The sequence below is a fragment of the Phyllostomus discolor genome, chromosome X, assembly GCF_004126475.2.
Source record: "Phyllostomus discolor isolate MPI-MPIP mPhyDis1 chromosome X, mPhyDis1.pri.v3, whole genome shotgun sequence".
NCBI lineage: Eukaryota > Metazoa > Chordata > Mammalia > Chiroptera > Phyllostomidae > Phyllostomus > Phyllostomus discolor.
Genome location: NC_050198.1, coordinates 3,716,782 through 3,740,492, shown reverse-complemented (window position 1 = coordinate 3,740,492; position 23,711 = coordinate 3,716,782). Strand labels below are relative to the sequence as shown.

General features: G+C 42.9%; 1 protein-coding gene across 4 annotated transcripts in view; it reads right to left on the bottom strand.

Moving 5' to 3' along the window:
* Positions 1-20,448: 20,448 nt before the first annotated feature.
* GLRA2 (glycine receptor alpha 2) overlaps positions 20,449-23,711 on the bottom strand; it is a 177,690-nt gene continuing 174,427 nt past the window's right edge. For all 4 annotated transcript variants that reach the window (XM_028522962.2, XM_028522961.2, XM_036016453.1 and 1 more), the window contains one exon: positions 20,449-21,992. In XM_028522962.2, coding sequence (XP_028378763.1) covers positions 21,714-21,992 — 279 coding nt within the window. In that variant the 3' untranslated portion in view covers positions 20,449-21,713. The remainder of the gene's footprint in view (positions 21,993-23,711) is intronic.

The following is a 23,711-nucleotide window of genomic DNA, read 5'->3' as shown; positions in this document are numbered from 1 at the left end:
GAAGGGAGTGTCTTTTTGACACTTTTCTTCTGTCTATACCCACAGCCAGGATTCACTGTTAGAGCTTCTGTGACTGCTGGTGCCCGTGCTATAAAACCAAGGATTTCTATGACTGTCGGTGCCCATTGCTATAAAACTGATGATCGCCGTGCTGGAAAGCGGTGAGATGAACAGGCCCAGAATGGACCCACATTCTCTGGGGATGTTTGAAAGGGTCAGTTATTTCTTAGCCGTCTAAAAGCTTAGTCTTTGTCCATATCTCACCATCACATTGCTCATTGGTCACCTGTACACCCTGCCCCAATCTGCAGATGCGTGAGGGTTAGAACTACCCTCACGCCTGCTCCTGGGGGAGCACTCCGTCTCACTAACCCTACCATCTACTTCTCCCAGCACTGTCCCTCCCCGCTGTATCCGATCAGCAACTGCTGTCCATTGTGTTTCAGACGTTGCACTTCATCGTGCCAGCCTTTTCTCTCTACCTCTTCTGCCATGCCTCGATTCAAAGCCTTGTGGTCTCTGGGATCATTTGCAACTCACTTCCCTTTCACCACCCTCCCTTCTGTAACTTATTTACAATTATCCAGGTTCGTCCTCAAATATTAAATGTCTCTGTTACTCAAAAACCTTTTAAGATGATCTCTATAAGGATATATATATTTTTTATGGTTGTAGCACGGGAGTCGGAAACCCAAACTGGGGAGCTGCTTCAGTGTTTGTGGTATTCTGGAAAAATACCACCCGGTGGACCGGCAGAGGCGGACATGCAGTTTATTGCTTGCTTTACAGGGGAGCGCACCCGTGGCGCCAGGTCGGTGTGAGAGCAACTGCGCTTCTTCCAGTCTGAGGCTCGTTGTAAGGGGTCCCAGAGAAAGGAGGCAAGAGTTCAGGTTGCACAAGCCCATGTGTGGCCTGGAGCTACAGCCAGAAGCAGTCACAGCACCAGAAGCCGCTCCCAAAAGGAGATAAGAAAGGAATTACAATCCACCCCCCAAACAGTACACATTCCTTCTGGCCAGGGGCTCCCCGGCCAGCCCTCCTCACGAGTTGTTGAAGGAGAGCCTTGCATTGACCCCACAGTGGCTATTTAATAATATTCAATAATGTGGTCACATCACATTTTGTTTATCCATTTATGAGCCCATGAACACGCCAGTTGTTTCCAGCCCTTGGTGATTATGAGCAGCGCTGCTATGAATATGTATGCACACGTTTTTATTTGAATACTTGCTTTCAGTTATTCTGTTATACATCTAGGGGTGGAATTGCTGGATCATACGGTCACCCTACATTTCACTTTTTGAGAAACTGCCACACTGCCTTCCACAGGGGCTGCGCCGGTTTACATCCCTCCAGTAGTGTATGAGGGTTCCGGTCCCTCCACATCCTCATTTAGAATTATAGTCACCCTATTACCGTCGTCTCCCCAACTCTCGTGGTTTGACTTGCATTTCCTTAATGAATAATGATGTGGAGAATCTTTTCATATGCTTAGTGGCCATTTGTGTCTCTGTGTTTTTTTTCTTTTTTTTTTGAGAAATGTCCATTCAAACCCTTTGCCCATAGACTTTGTTGTCTTTTTAAATGATTTTATTATAAGAATTCTCTATATATTCTGGATATGAGACTCTCATCAGATATGATTTTTTCCTATTTTGTACTCCTCGTTCTTTCACTTTGTTCACAGTGTGCTTTGATACAGAGTTTTAAAATTATGACCAAGTGCAAATAATATTTTGTTTTGCTTTCACTTTTGGTATCATAACTAAGAATCTCTTGCCAGTTCCAAGGCCAGAACTACTTTCACATTTCCACTTGCCACTGTGACCTTTAGTGTGGTTTACCCAAAGTGACGGAGTCCCTGGACCTGCCATTTCCTTTACGTAGCAAACCTCTTGATTTCCTTCCGGCTCCAAGTCAGATGGCATCTCAGTAAATTCTCTACATCCCGGGGGAGGGTTACTTATCAAATACCTCCCTCCTTCAGGCACTGATCCTATCTCCATACTCACCTGGTTTGTAAATGTATCTGTCTTTCTTCCCTTCAAAGATTGTGGTTCTTTGAGCACAGGGATGCATGTTATTTTGCTCGGAAGCCTTTTCCTTTAGTAAATGCTCAATGTTTATGGAATGGCTAGATGAAGGAGCGATTATGAAAAACAGCACATTCTCTTGTCGTATAGCTTTAAAGCTGTTCCTTGCATCCACCACTTGTGTGGAGAGAGGAGGTAGATTTTCCTCTGCAAGGGTCAGATATAGGGGTAGGATTGATCGAATCACATGGCATCATCATTTGGTACTGAACAGCCAGCAAGATTCTTGTCTCACCTATTCCCTGTTTTCCCTCCCCTCCCCTCCCCTCCCCTCCCCTCCCCTCCCCTCCCCTCTTCTTTTCCCTCTTCTCTCCCCTCCTCTTCCCTCTCCTTTCCTTTCCTTTTCTTGGGCTGCTGTGACCCTCTTTACACAAGTCAGGAGAGCAAGGGTCTCCTAAGAGTCCTCACTTGGCCTTTGTATTTCTAAAGAAATATCCCACATCCTATTGTATTTAAAACTAGGGATATGCTACTCATATGGAAACATGGCAGTCACGGTGGTCTGGGATGTTTTCAGAGAAGTATGTAAAAAATGAATGCTATCCAGCTGCCTGGGTTTTAATCTGTTATCTGATTCCAAGTGTAGTTGCAGTAAGACACAAGATGACCTTTAACTTGGTTCCTTTTTTCTTTCCCCTTCTGTGCCTGCTCAGTATCTCGTGCTTTCTCTCCTTCTCCCCTCTGGCCCCTGTATTAGGGAAATCAGAGGGAGGGTGCGTTCAGTGAAATAACATTCCTTGTACTTACGGGTTTTGTAGTTCATGAGGGTTGGGAATAGGACGTTTCAGAGGCACCAGATCCCCCTGTCTACCCTGATAGAGCCTTTCTTGCACTGAGATGAGAAACGGCCCTGACTCTATACGTGGGTGGCTTCACAGAAGAGCCACACCCCGTGTGGGAATAAGCTCAGAGTCCGTTGTGAAATAGCATCTGTGCCTATGTGACGCTGTGACATTGTAACCTTCGCACTGTCCCCCATTGGTTCTGAGAGTTCACAAAAGCCCCCACACTCCTAGACAAAACCCGTTCTCTAGCCCCTGTAAGAATCACACCCCAGAACAGGATCTGAAGCTACTTTATCTGTCACTGGCTACTTTCCAAAGTCCGCCAGTGAGTGACAGTCCCACACTTCGGCAGTCAGCTGGTGGGAAGCTGCTGACTTGAACATGTTTCTAAGGCTGACGACTGTTGTTCCTTAGACAAATGTAACCTCAGAACAAACCCACCACTGAAATCAGTGGTTTGCTTTGCTCAAGCAGATTCCGTCTGACCAGCAAAACTCCCCTTCCTTAAGGAGCTGCTGCTGCTGCTGCCGCCTTCGAAGGAGGGGCGGCGCTTTCGTCTTTACCGCAGCCTCAGTTTCCCCATTATTGCTGCAAGAGAGAGAAAGATCATCAGCTTCTCTTCATCATCATTCTCTTGCTGTTTTTCTTATAATAGGGACCTATCTATTACTGTGCACAGAATTCTCTCTCCTTCTGTTGCTTGTGTTAATTGCACTATAGCTACAGAGAGTGAGCATTGCAGTTCATTTTATTTTATTTTTTTTAAGATTTTAATTATTTTTAGACAGAAGGGAAGGGAGGGAGAAAGAGAGAGAGAGAGAAACATCAATATGTGGTTGCCTCTCACACAACCTACCCTGAGGACCTGGCCCGAAACCCGGGCATGTGCCCTGACTGGGAATTGAACCAGCAACCCTTTGGTGTGTAGGTTGGCATTCAATCCACTGAGCCATACAAGCTGGGGCCATTTACAGGCCTTTAAATTTGGCCCCTTTGACCAATAAAAAGCAATAAGATGACAAACCCCTTACTAATGAGCTTGTGTTAATAAACCCCTTTTCCTCACTTGTGTGGCATCTTGGTTTCAGATTCCTTCAACACTATAAATTTGTGTTCTACTTCACTGCTTCAGAGGCTTTTGTATTCTCTTCTCATTTCTTCCATTAATAGCATATTCTTTCTTGGGAAAAAAAAAACTGTATCCCCTGCCTTTAGCTGCTGTGGTAGATTGTGAACTTTGTACTTCTCCCAATGGTCTGTGGGCACACTCTCCTACACTGATTGGGGACTGGCCTTGTGACTTCCTTTGCTAACGGGACACTAACAAACAGGATGCCAGCAAAGGCTTGGGAAGCATTTGTGTGTTGTGGATTGTTTTCTTGCTCAACTTCAGAACTGAGACCGCCGTCATGTCAATGCACCTGGCTCAGCGTGCTGGGTGTCAGAGGCACGTGGCTAAGCCATCCTTATGACCCCAGTTTATAGTCAGCCATCTGCCAGGCATGTGAGTGAGGTTACCCTAGACCATCCTAGACCATGCTGGCTCAAATGGGAAGAATTCTTTAGCTGGGAGTAGTTTATCATTCATTTATTAAAGAGCATTCTATTACCAAAAAAAGACCCGCATTTCCCCCAAAATGTCAGTGTTATGAAAGTAAAGAAAGACCGAAGAGCTATTCCAGATTGGAGGAAGGTGCAGAACCATGGAAATCAAATGTAGTGTTGTACACTGGATCGGGTCTTGGACTGGGTGACGAAATGCTATAAAACAGTCCTTCCCACCCTTTTGGGCACCAGGGACTAGTTTTGTGGAAGACAGTTTCTTTTCTTTCTTTTTTTTAAAGATTTTATTTATTTATTTTTTAGAGAGGGAAGTGAGGGAGGGAGAGAGAGAGAGAAACATCAGTGTGCGGTTGCTGGGGGCCGTGGCCTGCAACCCAGGCGTGTGCCCTGACTGGGAATCGAACCTGCGACACTTTGGTTCACAGCCCGCACTCAATCCACTGAGCTATGCCAGCCAGGGCTGGAAGACAGTTTTCCATGGGCTGGGTGGAGGTGGGGGAAACAGGAGGCAGAGCTCAGGCGGTAAAGCCTGCTTGCTTGCTTGCTTGCCGCTCACCTCCTGCTGTGCAGCCTGCTCCTAACAGGCCATAAACCAGTACTGGTCTGCAGCCCAAAGGTTGGGTACCCCTGCTCTAGAAGACACTGTGGGACCAGTTAAAACTTGGGCTGTAGAATAGATAATATGAGGCCCAACAGCAGTAAGGCCTGCTTGAGTGTGGTTGGTAGGGTAATAATATGGGTGTGATAACTTATAGTTTCAATTTGAACATGTCACCGAAAATGTCATATGGTGTGCTTGAGTGTGATATTGTTGTGTTACAGAATTACATGCTTATGGTTTTGTAATGAAAGATTTTGTAATAAGAATGGTCATTATTTGTACCAGACGCTAATATTGTGACAGTATGAATTTTCTTGCATTTGATAATTATATTGGTTATATAAAAAATATCCTTGTTCTTAGTAAATACACACTGAGGGTTATGAGGTAAATTGGCATGGTTTATGCAACCTATTCTATGAGAAAAATAACAATAATAATATTCTTTCCTAGAGAATAAATAATAATAATAATAATAATAATGAGATATTAAGAGAGAGAGAGAAGGAAGGTGGGAGGAAGAGAGAATTATAAAAGAGCTGTGGCAAAATTCAAAAAATTGAACAGTTTGGATAAAGTTATAATGGGGGTTATTTATACTATTGTGTATCTTTTTTAACTGTAAGAATATTTCAAAAAAAATTAAGAAGATAAACCTTCCCAATTGAGGAAATAAAAAGTTTACTTGTATAGTTTCCTTCAGAAACTTCTTAGGAACATTATTTCAATTCATTTTAGGCAAAGGCCAAGACATTTATGTTGACATCAGACCTGGGGAATTATGATTGAAATAGGCAATGGAGAATGCTAGAATCATGTTCCTTTTATGCCAAATGCACGTGAAGATAAACAAAAGCCCTCTACAAGTATGGGGTAGTGGAGAGGGTACTGGATAAGGACGAGAAAATCAAGCAAAAAATTTTTGTCTTGGTTCTGTCACAACTATCTTTATGGGTTAAAACAAGTAATTCTACTTTCCTGGCCTGAATTTTTTTCCCCCTAGATTACATGAGAAGGTAATCTCTGAAGGTTCCTACTGATGCTAACATTTGTAAAATACTTATAGAATGAAACCAAATGTGTTGATAAATGAGCTCTAGTATTGTAATCTTAGTGACCCTTCATTACTATGAAGGCTAAACATCATTAAATGCAAGTATAGTGGAAGTATTGTGAGCATAGGCTTGGGTTATTACGTGGTCACCCCTGAAGAAGCTAGGTGCTACGGGATATTAGCAAAGAGTGCCCATGGTGTCGGAAGCCCTTATTCGTGATCCTGGTAAGTGATATAGATTGCAAGGATCGGGATTGGTAAGGATCACTCCCCCCCCCCCACACACACACACAGAATCATAACTCTCCAAAATGACACAGGAAAGAAGAATCACAGTGACAGCAATGACAGGGTGGCATATGGAAGAGAAGGACATGTTGTAATCTGGAAGACAAGCGCTGGGTTGCCCATAAGGAAGACTTGTATTTTTAGCAGCACGAAAACCTAGCCTGAATAAGAATGTCAGTGTCACTATGAAAAAGTGTCCTGGACCCTTTTGTTATTGTCAAGGTTTGGGGGCATATAACACAAAATGGCATTTTTAAGAAAAGTGGTAGATATCTCTGGCTCCTGATATGCTGTAGCTTTATTCTGTGTCCTCACCGTCTGTCCTCTTTATAGCTTACGTTCACATTTCTCCCTGTGCGTTTCTTTTACTCTTTTTTTCCTATCCACAGGCGGTGGCCATCACGATTGATAGCTAAACACTCTGGGAACGTCACTCAGGGGAAGGTCACCATTTAAGAGAACTTTTTATCGGTGTAAGTATTCAGCTTAATGAATCTTCACAAACCGAATGCACTGTCCGCAGCACCCCCATTCCAAAACACAGTGTTACCTGTAACCCACAATCCATTCTCTCAGCTATTCCCATCCAGTAGCTCCCTCCGAAGGAAACCACCATTCTGACTTCTAACAGCATCGGTGAATTTTATTCATTTGGACTTTAAGTAAATGGAATCACAGAATAGGTATTCTGTTTATCTTTTGCTCACTATGGGTGAGATTCATCCATACTGGCGCGCATAGCTAAGTTTGTTCATATTTACTACTGTGTAGTTTGCATGTAAGATATACCACAATCTATTTGTCCATTCTGTACTTGGTGGGCATATGTGTTGCTTTTGCATTTTAGCTGTTATGAACAATCCCGCTCTGAACATTCTGGTACCTGATTTTTGGTAAATATGTCCACTCGTAGGGTGTATACCTTGGAGGAGAGTTCTAGCCTGTGGGAGATGTATGCACTCGGCCTCAGTAGATATCGTCAGGGCACTCATTTGTGAGTGCTTTTTATGGGCCAAGGACTTGCCATGCCACCTCAGCGAGTCTGCACCAAATCCTCAGGATCTTATGGCGCTTGTACAGCTGCCGAAGACTTTGAGCTTTAGAAGGGTTAAATAAATTGCACAAGACCCGTTACTGTTTGGGCAGGAACAGAGATTAAAACCTAACCTGACTTCGAGGCCTGTTTTTAATTTAATTTAATTTTTTTTTATTTTATAATGTCCTCCCCGTAAGCTTCTGATCTCTGCCTTAGAAGCATGCTGGGCTATTTTAATATGCTTTGAGGATTAATAACAGTGGCTTTCTGAGCAATGTTGCTGGTTTATTGACAATGTTCCCAGCTATAAACCCCCCCGATGTGTGTACTACCTAGAAATGCTGGTAAAGGGAAGGATGAAAAATGGTGGAGATCTATGTTCTCTCTGTTTCCGGGCGAGGCAGAGATGGTTACCTCCTCCCCCAAGATTTGAGCTCCCCTTTCACGGTGTTGAGCTGTCGTTGGCAAACTCAGACCGTTCCCCCTGTACCTAGTGGGACCGCGTGAAAGTTCTCAACATGGGAACGTGAGTGATAGTGACGTGTATCACCTGCAGGCATGCATAGTCGAAGGCAGGTAGTTCTTTATCCATGCATATATATTTGCACAGCAGAAAGATACAGAGCATTCAGCATGGGCCTTTGAGCCCATAGTGATGCTGGAGTCATCATTGCGGGAGCCCGAGTCCCAGATCACTGCTTGGAAGAGAGGAGAGCTACCTGCCAATCAGAAACGTCCATTTGGACATTGCATGAGTGACTGATAGACTTCTATTGTGTTATGCCTCTGAGATTTGGGGGCTTATCTGTTATAGCAGCTTGCATTACCTTATTAACTCATAAGTCAGGGAAATCTCCACACTTATGCCACCATTTCCCCATGCTTCCCTCATTTGGATTCTGGTACTTCTTCCGTGGCTGAAACCTTGAAGACTTACTTCCCTGCCTCTCCTTACTGTCCAGGATCATAGGAATTAAATGCTGTACTTTGCAGGACCTTGATCTGGTTATCTTTGTGAATCACCTTTAGCCCCATCATTCATTGCATGTGCTGTGACAATGTGATGTAATTGTATGTAATTCAGCCTTTGAACCTCTTTGTTCTTGGGAAGGAAGCCATTACAGGATGGAAAAAGGCCTTTTCATGGCAACAATGGGAAATTTAGTGGGACCTCTTTTTATATATAGCCATGCACTTGTACAACTCTTTTATGCTTTTGTCAAACTTCGCCTCCCAGGAGCTTTGTGACATAGGACAGGCAGCTTTATTATCTCTATCGGGCAGTTGAAGAAGATGAAGTGCAAAGGGGTTTAGTCATCCTGGACTGGAAACCAGACTTGTGGCTCCAGTCCACTGTCCATTTGGCTCCACTTTGACGCCCCAGTGTCTGTGTCAGAGTCAGGGAATTATCACAGAATTTACCAAGCCACTTGAAAACAGACTATTGCACTTGGGATTCTTCACTTTGGGTCTGAGGAATCAGTAATTTAAAGAAACCAGTAATCTCTCAAGCAGTTTTTGTAGTTGGTTTCTTGTGGACTGATTTTCACATAGGCTTCCCGAGCTTTATTACCCTCTCACAGGGCTGTGGTGTCCATCTGTGTAGACTGAACACTACATCACCATATCGGCAGCCCAACTAGTGGATGATACAAACACCACAAGATCCGGGTCAGGGTTTTGGCATGTTCTAAGCACCCAGCTGAGCCTTGTATCTGTACGTGTGAGCCCTTCCTCTTTCTTTCTGCTTTGAGACTGTGAAACTAGCAAGTTTCCCCAATTCCCATGCCCACCCTTTCTTCCCGCATGCCCATTTTTTTTTCTTTTTCCCAGATTCCATCTGGATGCCTGCTGCAAAGCCTCGCGCAACTTTTCCTTCCTTGGTTTGCCTTTCTGACGAGATTTGTCCTCCTTTCTCTGCTGATCTCTCTTCCTTGTAGATGCCATTGCTTTCCAAGGCCTCCCTGTTTGTTGGGAACCGCCCTGCCTGGTATCAGAAGCTGTAACCCCCGCCTAGGCTAAGGCTGAGGGAATGCCCTTGGAACCATAAGCCAGCAAGGAGACAAAAGCTTATCTCCCTGGCAGGAGCGCTGCTTCTGCTGCTTCATTCATAACTGAACCCCAAAGCTTGGTCGGTTAGCCAAAGACGGGTAAGATTCCCTAAGGGGGGAACAATCTAAGACAGGCACGATCACGGGGGAGGCCCCTAAAAGAAGGACTTTGGGGGCTACAGCAAAAGGGGGTGATGGACCCTCGCTCCTCAGCTTTGACATAGCCTGAGTCCTCATCATCTGGGAGAAAATCTCCTTATCTCTTGGTTGCCTTAGTTCCTGTGATCCACCTAAGCCTGAAACAATGACAGGATGGTGCAGCTCTGTGCTGAAAAGGGTGGATTCCCCGGGTGATCAGGCTTAAGAAAGAACATGTAAATTCCTGTGAAACCTTCTTTGTTTAGAATGCTCTCAGTTGAATGAGAAGGGTCCAAGGAAGAAGTTAGCTTGTTCCTTAAAAGTCTTACAGCTCTTTGACCCTGACTCAAAATAGGCCCTCAGACTTCTTTGTTATCTATTGTTTGATCCTTACTTCCTAGTGATGAGTAGTGAGCCTTTACCTGAATTCTTATGCAAACGAAACCAATAAAAAGCCTCTCTGGAGGGGGAATGGTGCGCTCTCCCCACCAGGGAGGGTGGCCAAGGCGCTCCCCACGTGAGGAGTGGCCCTGCTGTTCCTATTCCCCCACAGGACCTGGTTGTCTCTGTGTATGTTTTTCTCGCATTTCGACGAGCCATCCGCAGCGTTACGTGATCACTGCTGGCCGGTGACCCACGCATCACCTGTTCTCACCTTTCCTACGAGCTCCAAGACGACTGCCCAAACTGTGGAGATTTTGATTCCCAGGACTCCTCTCACAAGCCTCGCCTCATCGCTGTTTTTCTGTCACGTACCTCCCTCCTGTGGAATGCCTTCCCTGCTCCTGCCCACTCCTCCGAGCCCTGCTTGAGCCCTGCTTTGTACACTCGGGGTTCCTCCAGACCTCCGTATCTCCCTTTCCTCTAAACACTGCCATGGGACGCTGTGGAAGGGCCCTGGGGTGGGAATCGGAAATCCTGGGTTCGAGCATGACACTTTCATGGTTGCTGTGGCCCTGGGCAAGTCGTTTAGCTCTTCCGAGCCTCAGTCTGTACTTCTGCAAAATGAGGGCACTTGGCTAATGACCTCGGAGTTTCTTTCCAGATAGCAATTCTCTGAATGTTGGCTTGGTTTAAACCGATGGGATTCAGCCAGGTTTGAGGCATATGTCCTATTTAGATTTCCACAAACACCAGAGCATGTTCAGAAAGTCTTGGTCCATTTCCTGGCAGTAAGTACCTGAGGCTCCTAGTCAATTGAAATCTTTGGTGAATAATTAAGTGATGCCTTTATTCTTTCATTAGCATACACTTACTGAATATATTAATTGCTGCACAACAATTTGCCTTCAAATTTAGTGGCTTAATACAACAGACATGTATTATTGCTCAATTTCTGTGGTCAGGGATCTGTGCGTGGCATAGCTGGGTCCCCTGGCTCAGAAATCACAGTGTTGTCCTGGACTGCAGTCAACTCAAGGCTTAAGTGGTAGAGGGTTTGTTCCAAGCTCATTTGTGTGGCTGTTGGCAGATTCAGTTCCTCATAGGCTCTGTAGTTCTGATGTGGCCTCATTTCTTTGCTGTGTGTTGGCCAGAGGACTCCCTCAGTTCCTTGACACATAGGCATCGCCACAGGGCACTTCAAAATACCACAGTTTGCTTCTTCAGAGCAAGCAGGCAGTAAGAGCCTCAGAGAGATAGAGATGGAGACAGAGACAGAGAGACAGAGTTAGAGAGAGATAGAGGTAGAGATAGAGAGATAGAGATAGAGGTAGAGATAGAGAGATAGAGAGAGGTGGAGATAGAGATAGAGAGAGACAGAAAGAGGCATAGATATATAGAGAGATAGAGATGGAGATAGAAATGGAGATAGAAATAGAGATGGAGATAGAAATAGAGATAAAAATGGAGATAGAGATGGAGATAGACATGGAGATAGACATGGAGATGGAGATATAAATAAAGATAAAAATGGAGATAGAGATAGAGATAGAAAGAGAGAGGGCACAAGGCCTAAGTCACAGCCTTTTGTAATCTCATCTCAGAAGTGACATCCTGGCACTTTTGTGATATATTCTGTTTATTAATGGAGACCAATGAATAGCTATCTACTTATTCCATTGGGTTGTGAACTAATTGAAAAATCAGGCAAACAAGTGAGGCAGGTGAGAGGCCCAAAATGCAGACATCTCTTGCTTAGTGTTGGTTTTCTGTGAATGAAATCGGTTATTCTGCACAAAAAGCCTGAAGGAGCCCCTTTCCAATCATTTTAAGTGGGAAAAATTACTGTGCGTTACAAGTCAACCCAAAGCCCCCAACCAGCAAAAAACACATTAAAATGTCCATATGTAAAGAATACACTGTCATATCATGAGCTAAATTTTTAAACATTGCTTCCCTGGTGCCAAATAATGAATGTGGTGGTTAACAAGCAGTTGCTTTGTCTACTCGTGCCTTTCTTAGTGCCCGCAACGTCCTCACCTCTGTTGACACTCTGGAGCACTAAAAAAAAGTCTGTGAGGACTTCTGATCCATCTAAACTTGATTTATTCTAAATGCCAATTGTATTAGGAGTGAAACTTACAATGTTTCCTGCATGCTCTTTTGTTAAAAAAAAAAGGTTGTATTGGTCTTGAAGACATAAATGTGATTTTTAAAAATTTTTTATTTATTTATTTTTAGAGAGAGGAGAAGGGAGGGAGAAAGAGAGGAAGAGAACCATCAATGTGAAGTTGGCTCTCACGCACCCCTGACTGGGGCCTGGCCTGCAACCCAGGCATGTGCCCTGACTGGGAATTGAACCCATGACCCTGTGGTTTGCAGGCCAGTGCTCAGTCCACTGAGCCACACCATACTTAACTCAAAAATAAATGGAGTTTTTGAATGCAACATTCATTTACCTGAAAAGTACTTAGGTGAAGTTTGGGTATTAAAAACCAAGAGGGCCCTGGCTGGCGTAGCTCAGTGGATTGAGCGGGGGCTGTGAACCAAAGCATTGCAGGTTTGATTCCCAGTCAGGGCACATTCCTGGGTTGCAGGCCATGGTCCCCAGCAACCGCACATTGATGTCTGTCTGTCTGTCTGTCTCTTTCTCCCTCCCTTCCCTCTCTAAAAATAAATAAATAAACTCTTAAAAAAAACCAAGAGGAATTTTCCTGACCAAACATCAGCGGGAGACACATTCTATGTGCTATGCCGGTCTCACTTGTATTGCAAATAGTGCTGATGCCGGAAAACGTGATGTACACCTGTGGGCAAGCAGACTGTCCATTTCCGTGCTGTGGAGCGAGTCCGACTTATCTGTTGAGTCACAGATTGTGCTGGAGGACTGTGGGCTTTCCCCGAAGGGAAACATTGAAAACACTTCCTCCGTGGGAAACATTTCCATTCTGTTGCAAACATATGGCAAGACTAGAGCACAACATGCGATTTGGGAGGATTGGCCCGCCCCCAAGAGAAAGGAAAATGGAACGGGGAGGGAAACACCTTCCGGCTCCCCGGGGAGACTCAGTCACTTTTCCTTTCCCTGGAGGGGCCGAGAGAGCCCAGAAGTTACCCGTCCAGTGTGGGAGACATGACCCTCACCACCTACCCTTGAATGTAGTTTCTCACACTTCCCATGCGTGAATCTAACAATGGCATTGCAAGTCATGTGCTGCCATTGTTGTTACCATCACAGATGGAGAAACGGAGACTTTGAGAGATTAAGCAACATATCAAAGGAACAAGAACAGAACGTGATACATTTTCAACCTGAACCCAGACCTGCCCAGTGCTAAAGCCCGTGTCCTTCACCACGAGGGGGAACACCCTACTGTTTGCATACTTAACTCTCTTACTTACAACCGGAAGCGGGATGTTGCTGAATATTTAGCTGCTAATCCGGTGAATTTTGACACATTTAACTGGTAAAAAGTTCTGTCCATATTGCTAGGGTCCATTTTGTTCCGGTCTTTGTCCAGGCTAGAAGTTCTCCTTTGCTTAAGTTAATGTTCCACAGTGGACGGACCGTGTCAGGTTTTGACAGGAATATTTAATTTCAGAACTTTAGAGGTCATCCCTCTTTCCTCTGTCTCTGATCTCCGCTACACTCTGTAGCCAGAATTATGTTCTGAGATGCAAAAGCAATCTGTCCCTTCCCTGCTTAAAACCTTGTAATAATGTACTGTTCCTTACAAGACAAATCCCAAGATCCTTAACCGGGCACGTGACCCTATATTTTCATCCCTGCTTTTCTCTCTGGCCTCATCTCTCGCTTCCATTTTGGAATAAGATCCAACCATTTGAAACTTTCTGTAGCTGGCATAGTTTTTCTGTGAAGGAGGGTGCGGAACACCAAGAATTTTGAATGAATGATAAAACATAGTAATCATAAAGCATAGCATCAGAGATCCCCAAAAGGCCTCAAGTATATCTTACTCTCTTTAACTGCCCCTAAGGACTGCAAGTATACTCATACTGAGTTGTCTGGAGACTTTTTTTCTTAAACACCCAGCGGCTTGGCCATCGGTCTTCCGTTAAGGCTGTCATTGGGTTTACGGGCAAACAGAAGCTCCCGAGAAAACACTGGGTTATGTGTTTGTCCAATCAAGTGGGTAACGTAGCTCTTATTACAGGACTCTGAACAGCTGGGAGGGGAAAGAAACTGGGGAGCTATAGCTGGAACCAAAACAAGAGTCGCCTCCTCAGTGGGGCTGGAGAGGAAAGATGTAAAATCAGCCTTACTTCATTTGTAATCTGACCTGTGGGGCCCTCTTGCTCCCTTAGTCCACCCACAGTCTGGGCGGAGCTAGGACACAGTGCTTGTGGGTTGATGTGCAGCCTAGTGTTGCTTTGCCTCATCATTACAACTTGTTAAATCAGTCCCCAAAGCCAATAAGAAAATTCCTGATAGGAGGGAACCCATGTGAGCACGTATTGAATGTTGCCCTGAGAGATACTTCCCAGGATTCACTACCTTTTTGCCTTCTTGTGCGATGTTTAGATATTTACAGTCTGCCCACCCTCACATGTGTGCCCATTTTAATGATCATGGAGAGCAAAAAAGAACAAGAAGGTGAGATTCAACCAAGGCTTTCCCGAGATCAATACCCATAATTATATTTTAGACCCTCCAGGTATTAATCTTCTGCTTTGTTTCAGAAAAGCAATTCCATTTTCCTAGCACGGTCTTTTAGGAATAATACTGCTTCTCCATGGCTCTTTTGAAATTTTTCCCCCGAAGGAAAAAGAAAGGCAAGCCTTTTGCTTTTCACCTCCTTTGCTTCCACAGCCTTTCTCTCTGTTAAATTGCTGTTCACTGATGCTCTGAGAAGAATACACACAGAGAGAAGGCAGATGTTGAAATATTTTATAATATTAAATAGCTCGAATAGAAGCTGTTTTCAGTGCTTGCTGACTCTCCTCGCTTTCATTATGTTATTTAACAAATACCATTGTGTTTGTTGTCTAAAAATAATATTTTGCTAAAATACTATAATGCTGATGATATTTGTGGAATTGTCGTTATGGGCTAACGATTGTTCTAAGCACTTGGCATGAATTGAGCAATTTCAATTTCACTGGAATTCTGTGCAGTAGGTACTGTTGACATGTTAGGATTCCAGTGCATGGAGAGCTTAGAACCTGTGCCCATGGGCTCGCAGCTAGGAAAGCAGACCTGAAATTTGATCCCAGTCAATCTCAGACCAGCAATTGCCTGTTCAACCACTAAGCTATGTCTGGCTGAAACTGTACGTACCTGACACCTGGAAGAATGTAAAGAATTAGACACAGTTCATACCTGTACCGGGCTGAGCAGTGTTTCCTCCAAAATTCTTGTTTCCTCGGAACCTTGAAATGTGACTTCATTTGGAAAGAGGATCTTTGCAGATACAATGAGTTAGGATGAGGGCATACTGTGTTAATGCGGGCCCCATCAAGTGTCCTTAGAAGGAGAGGGAGATTTGGAAACAGGCACATACACAGAGGGAAGATGGCCCTGTCGACACCTTGGTTTTCATGTTTCTAACCTCCAGAAGTGTGACAGAATCAATTTCGGTTGTTTTAAGCTACCCAGTTTGTGAAAATTTGTTACAGTAGCCCTAGGAAACTACTATAGTACCCCTAAAAGCCTCATAGGCTGGTAGGGGAAATGGATATGGAAATGAATTATTAAAAATGATATGATAATATCTATACAAAGAAACATAAAATATATATTTTATAATCATCATAATTGTATATATACAATTATATAACAATATATATCCATCATGATAATTTTTTAGATTGACTGAAGAAGCAATACAATGTGCTAACTAAAAGCAAAAAGACTGCCTGACTTTGAATCTTGACCGTGTGACCTCGGAAAGGGACTTTACCGCCTCATGCCCTACTGTCCTCATCCACAAGATACTTTTCAGATACCTTTGACATTCGCGGTTTCATTTCATCCTCACGGCAGCCTTGGAAGGCGGGTGGGTGGGGCAGATATCATCGTCTCCTTCTGCAAGCATTGCCTAGCATTTCACGGCTGGCACTCGATGGCTGGATCTACCTCTGTGATCGTGGCCTTCACTGTGCTTTGTAGCAGTTTCTTTGCCCACAAAATAATGACCATGATGCTGCTGCTGCTGATGGTAGCGACGCCGCTGCTGTTGTTGCTGATGATGGTGATGGTAATGGTTGTGGTGCTTTTGCTGCAGATGGTGATGGCAATGGTGATGCTCGGAGGGGAGGGGCAGTAAGATCATGTGGGCATGATGACTTTGGCTCATTCTCTAAGTAAGATGGCAAGCCATTGGAGGTTTAAAGCCAAGCGACATGATCTGGTTTATGCCTTAAAAGGAACTTTCTGTCTGTTATCTCTCTCTCTCTCTCTTCCCCACTACCCTATCCCCAAACCTTTCTCCGTAGAAATCAGGGGTAGCTTAAGAAATGATTATCCATTGCATTTGAGCAAGTCTTCATTAGTTCTGACACTGGTACATGAAGGGTCTCCTAGCCCTTGATTTTATCATTTTTGAGGACCCAGAGCCTTCAGTCTGCATGAGGACTGACCAAGCTGCTCATCCCATGACCAGCCCTGGGTCCTCCAAGAAGGCCAGTGCGATTGCCACTTCCCAAAGAGCACCCAGGGCTCTGCGCTCCTCCCTGAAGATGCACTCACCTATTTATAAACCACTGGTGCCAAAGCGCTGAAGTACTTTTAAATGCTGGCCTGTGGTCTAAATGCCTCTCATACACACTACTCTTAGCTTGAAGCAAACTATATTACTTATTTTCAAAGTGCATTTGCACCAAAGTAGGAATATTGCAACTTTTCTTAGGTGGGGGCATATGTGACAATGTGACGGCCATTTTCTCTCCTTCAAAAATGGAAATAAACACCTTCTCAATGGAATTCCATTGGTCCTTTTTTTCTCCAGCCCCAGTATCGTTTTGGGCATTCAGTCACATCAAATATTGGCTCCGTGAAGATATTCTTAACGCTGTATGCACCATTTTGAGCAATTTCTCTTAGGCGTTTTGAACAGACATATTCTACAATATACTCTCCTTGACCAGTTTGTTTTCCCATCCATGAGGGCGGGGGAGTGATGCCGTGACTTTTTACTTCACAGGCTTTCATTTCCCTGGGCACTGTGGGTATAGTCACAGCTACAGGAGACAAGCCGTGCTGCGTGTTCAACCTCTGACATGCTAGGACTTCAGTGCGATGGTGAACTCGTAGAGCTTCGGTTTATCTATTGCTCAAAGGATGGATGTCAGCTCTCTGTGGTCTGGCCACCCTGAGTAATTGCTGGCATTGAATTCTATTGTAGCAAGAAAAACGTGTCGATGTGTGGAAAGCACTACTGAATATGAGGATACGGTGTTAGCTCTAGTTCCTCTACTTTGTGCTCTCTGAAGAGCCTGTTTTGCTTGAACCACTCGAATGATACTCAAAAAAAGAGAAAACTGAATAGGCAAAAACAAGGAAAATTTATAGCGAAGGTTGAAAGATTCAAAAAGGAATATCTGGCAGGCATGTAAATTACATTCATCCTACAAATTGGCTTCCTGTTTAAATTAGGAAATGCATAAATCAAAAAAAAAATTCCAAATAGATTATTATTTTTTTGTTTTCCAAACCTGTGAATCACATGATACGGAATTTTGTGCTGTGTTTTGGTTAGAACCTTCTTACTTGATATTTAGCTAACTATTTGCTAAATATTTGCTAAATATCAAGGAAGAAGAATGTAAAATGACATTTATTTAATCTTTATCGGGAGGTTTGTTTTCAGAATTTGGCAGATCCGTTCAGCAGCATAGATGCGGAGCTTAATGCTAACACTGTTTGGAAGGATTTTTCAAAATCTACAGTCAGCCTGGTTTGTAGTATCTGTTGTGGGCCAAGGTGTTTGAAAATGCCATCAAGAGTCTTAAGGCTTAATTTAAAAATGTTTGAAAGACAAATCCCCTAGTAAACCGTTATCTGAAAAGTAGTGGCAGTACTTGGTTACCTTATGTCACTGCTGGGGTGGGAAAAACTTATATAACTTTGTGTTGACATGCACAGCATATTGGGCTGGCCAAAATGTTTGTTTGTGTTTTTCTGTAAGATGGCTCTAGGAGTGCTTGGTTGTCTTTAACTTCTTTTGAAACAATTTTGTTAGAGTGTGTTATGACAGCTGTCATATCAACATGCATTTAAAAAATTTATCAAAATTTATGAATGTTTGTGTAGCCATTATAATATTGAAGATGGAAGAAAATAAACATTTTCAGCATATTGTGCTTTATGATTTCAAGGGAGGTAAAAATGCAACTGAAATACAAACAAAAAAGCCAAAAAAAAAAAGATTTGTGCAGTGTATGCAGAAGGTGCTGTGACTGATCGAATGTGTCAAAAGTGGTTTGCAAAGTTTCGTGCTGGAGATTTCTCTCTAGACGATGCTCTAAGGTCCAGGAGACCAGTTGACCTCCATAACAATCAAATCAAGACATTACTGGTAATTGAGAACAATCAATGTCATACCACGCAGGAGAAAGCCAACATACTCAAAGTATCCAAATAATAGAGTTCTTGGTGAAAACAAAAAATGTGTCTTTTATTTTATAGAAAAAACTAAATGGACTTTTTGGCCAACCCAATAATGTTCATTGGGCATTTGAGCTCTGGTGGGCATTGCAGAGAGCCAATGAACATAGCCACTTTCTTCCAGAAGTTTCCAATCTCATGAGAGCAGGTAGTCAGTTCCTCAGGGCTGTAATTTGACTCTTGAACTATTTTTCCTTCAAATAGTATTATGAAAGAAAATGTCGTAAACAAAAACTCCAATAACATTTTTGGAGGAATTATCTATTTCACCAGACTGCGTGGCACTCATAATCCTTTCCCTGAGATTTGATCTTGTTTATATAACCCAAATTGGTACATTCCAGAGTTCTTTCCACTGAACGTGGACTCGAATTAGAGAAAAGCCAAGAATTCCTCTTGCCATCCAGGATGCCTTTGCCTACTTATGTGGCTGGCAGATGTGTTTCGAGGTAAATGTTTAAACATTTTTCTGATGTGGAGACTATACCCCGCAGAAAATTATGTGGTGCACACAGTGGTTAGACACGATCATTTAGCTGAGGATTTCCCCTAAGGTGCCTTCTCATTTCACCATATGCAGAGTCGGGGCTCTCCCCAGGATGCTTACGGGGTCAGGCCCATGTGGGGAGGCATTCAGTCTCCATTTTACTGTTTGGCGGTGGAAGGAACAGAATCAAGACCAATCAAAGACTTTGCTTTATTAATTTAGAAAGGAATGAGCAGTAAGACGGAAATAGTATTTCAGAAATGCTGCAAAAAGCCTGGCATTAATCTTGCCATGGTGAGACACTGTGAAGCATTTTACCCTGCCATAACCAATACTATTTATACTAGCAATACTTTATTATTATCTATTAATGATAGAGAATTTACTATGTGTTAGACTCTGAGCTAATGGCTTTACTTTCATTTTTTTCAGTTCATCCTCTTAAAACTCTATGAAACAGAAACCACTCAGAAACGTCAGATAACTCCCCTAAGATCCCTCTGTTGCTAGGTGGCTGAGCCAGGCTTTCTGTCACCCATGTTCATGCTTTTAGCAATTCTGCAATATTCCTCTCTGTGGAAATGAGTCACTATTTGAACAGGTTTAAGAGGCCATAACCGTTGACCTATGAATTCACATCTCCCTGAAAATACTATGATGTATATCTTTGGGTAAGGAAAATCTACTCTGGTCAAGACGAGCTAATCCTACTTCCCTGGGGTTCCTACAATTTTTTTTTGTCATCTTGGAACTCTATTCCTGACAACATCATGATGGGTAGGTAGACAGGTTGGGCTTTTGTATTTATTTTCACTTGGATATTTTATGAGTCCTCGGTGTTCTTGGAACATTTCCATATCTCATATGAAGTGTCCAGCATTAGATTCCGCTCACAATGACTCTATCAATTTTCCACATCTCTGTTTTCCTATTCCTCCAATGAGGATAACATATTTTTTTTATTTCTTCACGAGGATACTAAAGCTACTGTTATAAGAATAATATAATAGCTATATAAGGCTTCAAGCTTATGAGGGAGACCAGGAACAAAAATCCAAGTTACCATTGCCATCTAAATTTTTCACATTGTTGTGCAAAAACAGCCCTGGCTGGTGTAGCTCAGTGGATTGAGCATGAGCTGCAAACCGAAGGGTCGCTGGTTCAATTCCCAGTCAAGGCACATGCCTAGGTTGCAGGCCAGGTCCCCAATGGGGGCCATGTGAGAGGCAACCACACACTGATGTTTCTCCCCCTTTCTCTCTCATTCCCTCCCCCCTCTCTAAAATAAACAAACAAATAAATACATAAATAAAATCTTTAAAAAACAGAGAGACTCCTAGCGAAGTTCTGTGGCACACTTAGCTTTATTGAAATTGAACAAATACTTTTTTTTAAATAACCCCTTTTACAGCACATGTAAAATTTAATTTTTTTTCATTATATTTTACAGGTTGTCTTTTATCTGAGTAAGCAAAAATACGTCTTTTATTTTTTTTTCTTACTTAAAACATGTAGCCAGGATTCAAACCACATAGCTCTGGTACCAAAAAGGCAACGGGTTATGAAAATCACAGTACAGTTTTAAAACTCTTTAAGTTCGTTACGGATATTTAAAATGATATTCACTTGGATTGACAGTAGAAATCATGGGTCAGTTGACATTGGGACTAGTAGTCACACCTACAATGAGAGCAGAAACGGGAAGTTCAAGCTAACATGAGCTACACCATTCAGGACACACCATCTCCATAAATACTGTGGCTGACAGGTTGCGATGGCTAAGTCACACTGGAGCACTTCACACAGAAACATAGCCACAGCGAAGAAAGTATATAGTGCACCAACTTGGGTCTCAAATAAAACGGGCATTTGTTTTTAAGAGGGTATACCACCAAATCAATTACACGAGACACAATTTAAACCCCCCCAAATTACATCTAGGAAAGACAAATAATATTAAAATGCACACTCACATGGACAGTAAAGTAGAAATCTGTTCTTTGTGATTGGTGTTTATTTGTCGTTGTTGATTTTTCGATAAGTAGAAAGAATTTATGACCCACAAAAGGATTTCTCGGGTGAAACACTAATTACAGACATTGTAAAGAACATAGCTCAGGAGGCTCGTTTTAAAAATGAGGCAGCGTTTTCCTGAAAAAGTTTGGTCCTCGACTCACTATAGGCTAGTCACTATGGTCAGATGGTAAGCATTTTCCGTGTGTGTGTGTGTGTGTGTGTGTGTGTGTGTGTGTTAAGCTAATTTTTCAGTACCAGAATTAGTCAAAACCAGATCAACAGACAAGTTGCCCTTGAGAACTTGACCTTGCATTATCATGTCTAATTAATGCATCATCTGAGAAAACAATGCTAAAGACTATGAAGGGAATTTTACTCACATGATTCTGCAACAACTTAATTTTGTGCAAACATTTTTCCTTCATGGCCGTATAACTTATCTTTATTCACATAGGTGCCAGGAAACTCACCCCAAGATCCTCCCTCCCCCCTCCCCCAATCTTCACCTCTGTCAAAGTGATATAAAGACAATTGCACTGTGTATTTACAAGCACAACACTTAGGCAGGAAGGTCCCGGGATTTGAAGGGCACATCTATTTCTTGTGGACATCTTCATGCCGAATGATCTTGTATGTGATCCAGTAAAAGATGTTGAAAATGAGGAAAGCCAATGGGAAGGCAGCCCGAGATATTGTGTCAATCCTTTTTGCCCGGTCCACAAACTTCTTCTTGATGGCATCTGCGTCTTTTGGGGGTTGCGGGATCGCGTTGGCAGGTGTGGTCTTGACAGCTGTTCCATCCTTCACTTGGAGGCAATGACCCATCCCGTAACCGCTGAAATTAAAACGGCTTTCACGAGTAACATCTTCTTCCTGAGAGAAGAAAGGCAGAGGAAGCACAGAGTGGTTGTCAGTCAAATCAGATGGAAGATGCTTTACATTCCTCTGAAGTAGAAGGATAAATCACAGTTAACTGGTAGCGTGGGAGGCTTTTAGAATGGGTGGTTCTCTTTCAAGTTTAACTCAATTATTCATGGGACGAATACAGTTCATTAACTTTTCAGGCTGAGAAATTTACGGTAAGAATAATGACTTTGTGGCCATTTTAATTAATTAACAAACACAAACACCTATGTTATATTCAGCACTGACTTTCCCAAAATCTAATGTATTGGTCCATAGCTTTGAATAGACTTTTTAAAAAATTTTTATTTATTTTTTAGACACAGGGGAAGGGAGGGAGAAAGAGGAAGAGAAACATCAATGTGTGGTTGCCTTTCACATGTCTCCTGCTGGGGACCTGGCCCACAACCCAGGCATGTGCCCTGACTGGGAACCGAACCAGTGACCCTTTGGTTCTCAGGCCAGCGCTCAGTCCACTGAGCCCCACCAGCCAGGGCTGAATAAAGTGTTTTAAAATGAAGTCTCTAAATCTCAATATAATACTCTAAAACAGTTTAGAGGACCATTTGTTCATTTACTCATTCATTCATCCACTCAAAAAAGCATTTATTTAACTCCTGCTCTGTACCTGGCTCTTAAGTAGGAATTTCTTTTTTTTAAAGATTTTATTTATTTATTTATTTTTTTAGAGAGGGAAGGGAGGGAGAGAGAGAGAAACATCAATGTGCAGTTGCTGGGGGGCGTGGCCTGCAACCTAGGCATGTGCCCTGACTGGGAATCGAACCTGCAACACCTTGGTCCACAGCCCACGCTCAATCCACTGACCTACACCAGCCAGGTTGGAATTTCTAGTATTGGGGCTCATCCACAGCCCAGTTCCTTCTGTTGACATGGTAGATCTAAGATGAACTCCTTAAATGTATACGTTTCCCCTCCAGCCCTCTAGTTCATTTCAGTTGTATGGCAGAAATTAAATATTCATCATTTGGTATTGGATATTGATACCATGGCTAATTATTCCAGTGTCAGTTTTTAAGATTGATTCTTTGGGTGGTTATTTATTTCTACCATATTTAAATATGCGTCCTTTTAGGTGATGTCAGTGGTATTTTGTGTTGACTATTTCTGCATGATTGAGATAAAAGACTGAAAACTTGTATTTGTTCCTCACTGTGAAGAGTAAATAGCCTTAGTAGAGACAAATGTGTGGAATGTAGGTGTGACATGGGTCCAAACGGTGAGTTGAAAAGGCAGGGTTGAAATGACCTGCTTAATAAAAATTTAGTTCTAAATAGCCATCGATTGAATCTTCTCGAAAACTAGATTACTGCATCCCACAGGACTAGGCAACTCCTTTAAGTAAGCAGAGGCACTGCACTCTTTATCTTGCCAAATAATAACAATGGCTATATTTCCTAAAAGACAAGAGCAATTGGTATTAATTTTATCTCATCACTGTTTATTGCATGTTGATAGCGCCTTCAGCCGCATGTGAAAGGTATAGTGAATGCAGGACTACTGACATAATATGGATGACAGTCCAACTGTGAGCCAATGGTATGCAATGACACATTGTATCTTATGTATCAAAATGAGTTTTGCAAGGTCAGCAGGAGAGCCTAGATAAGTAAGGAATGTAAGGAGAGTATTTTCGTTACTACACTTCACCCTGTACAAAGTGGGGAGTGA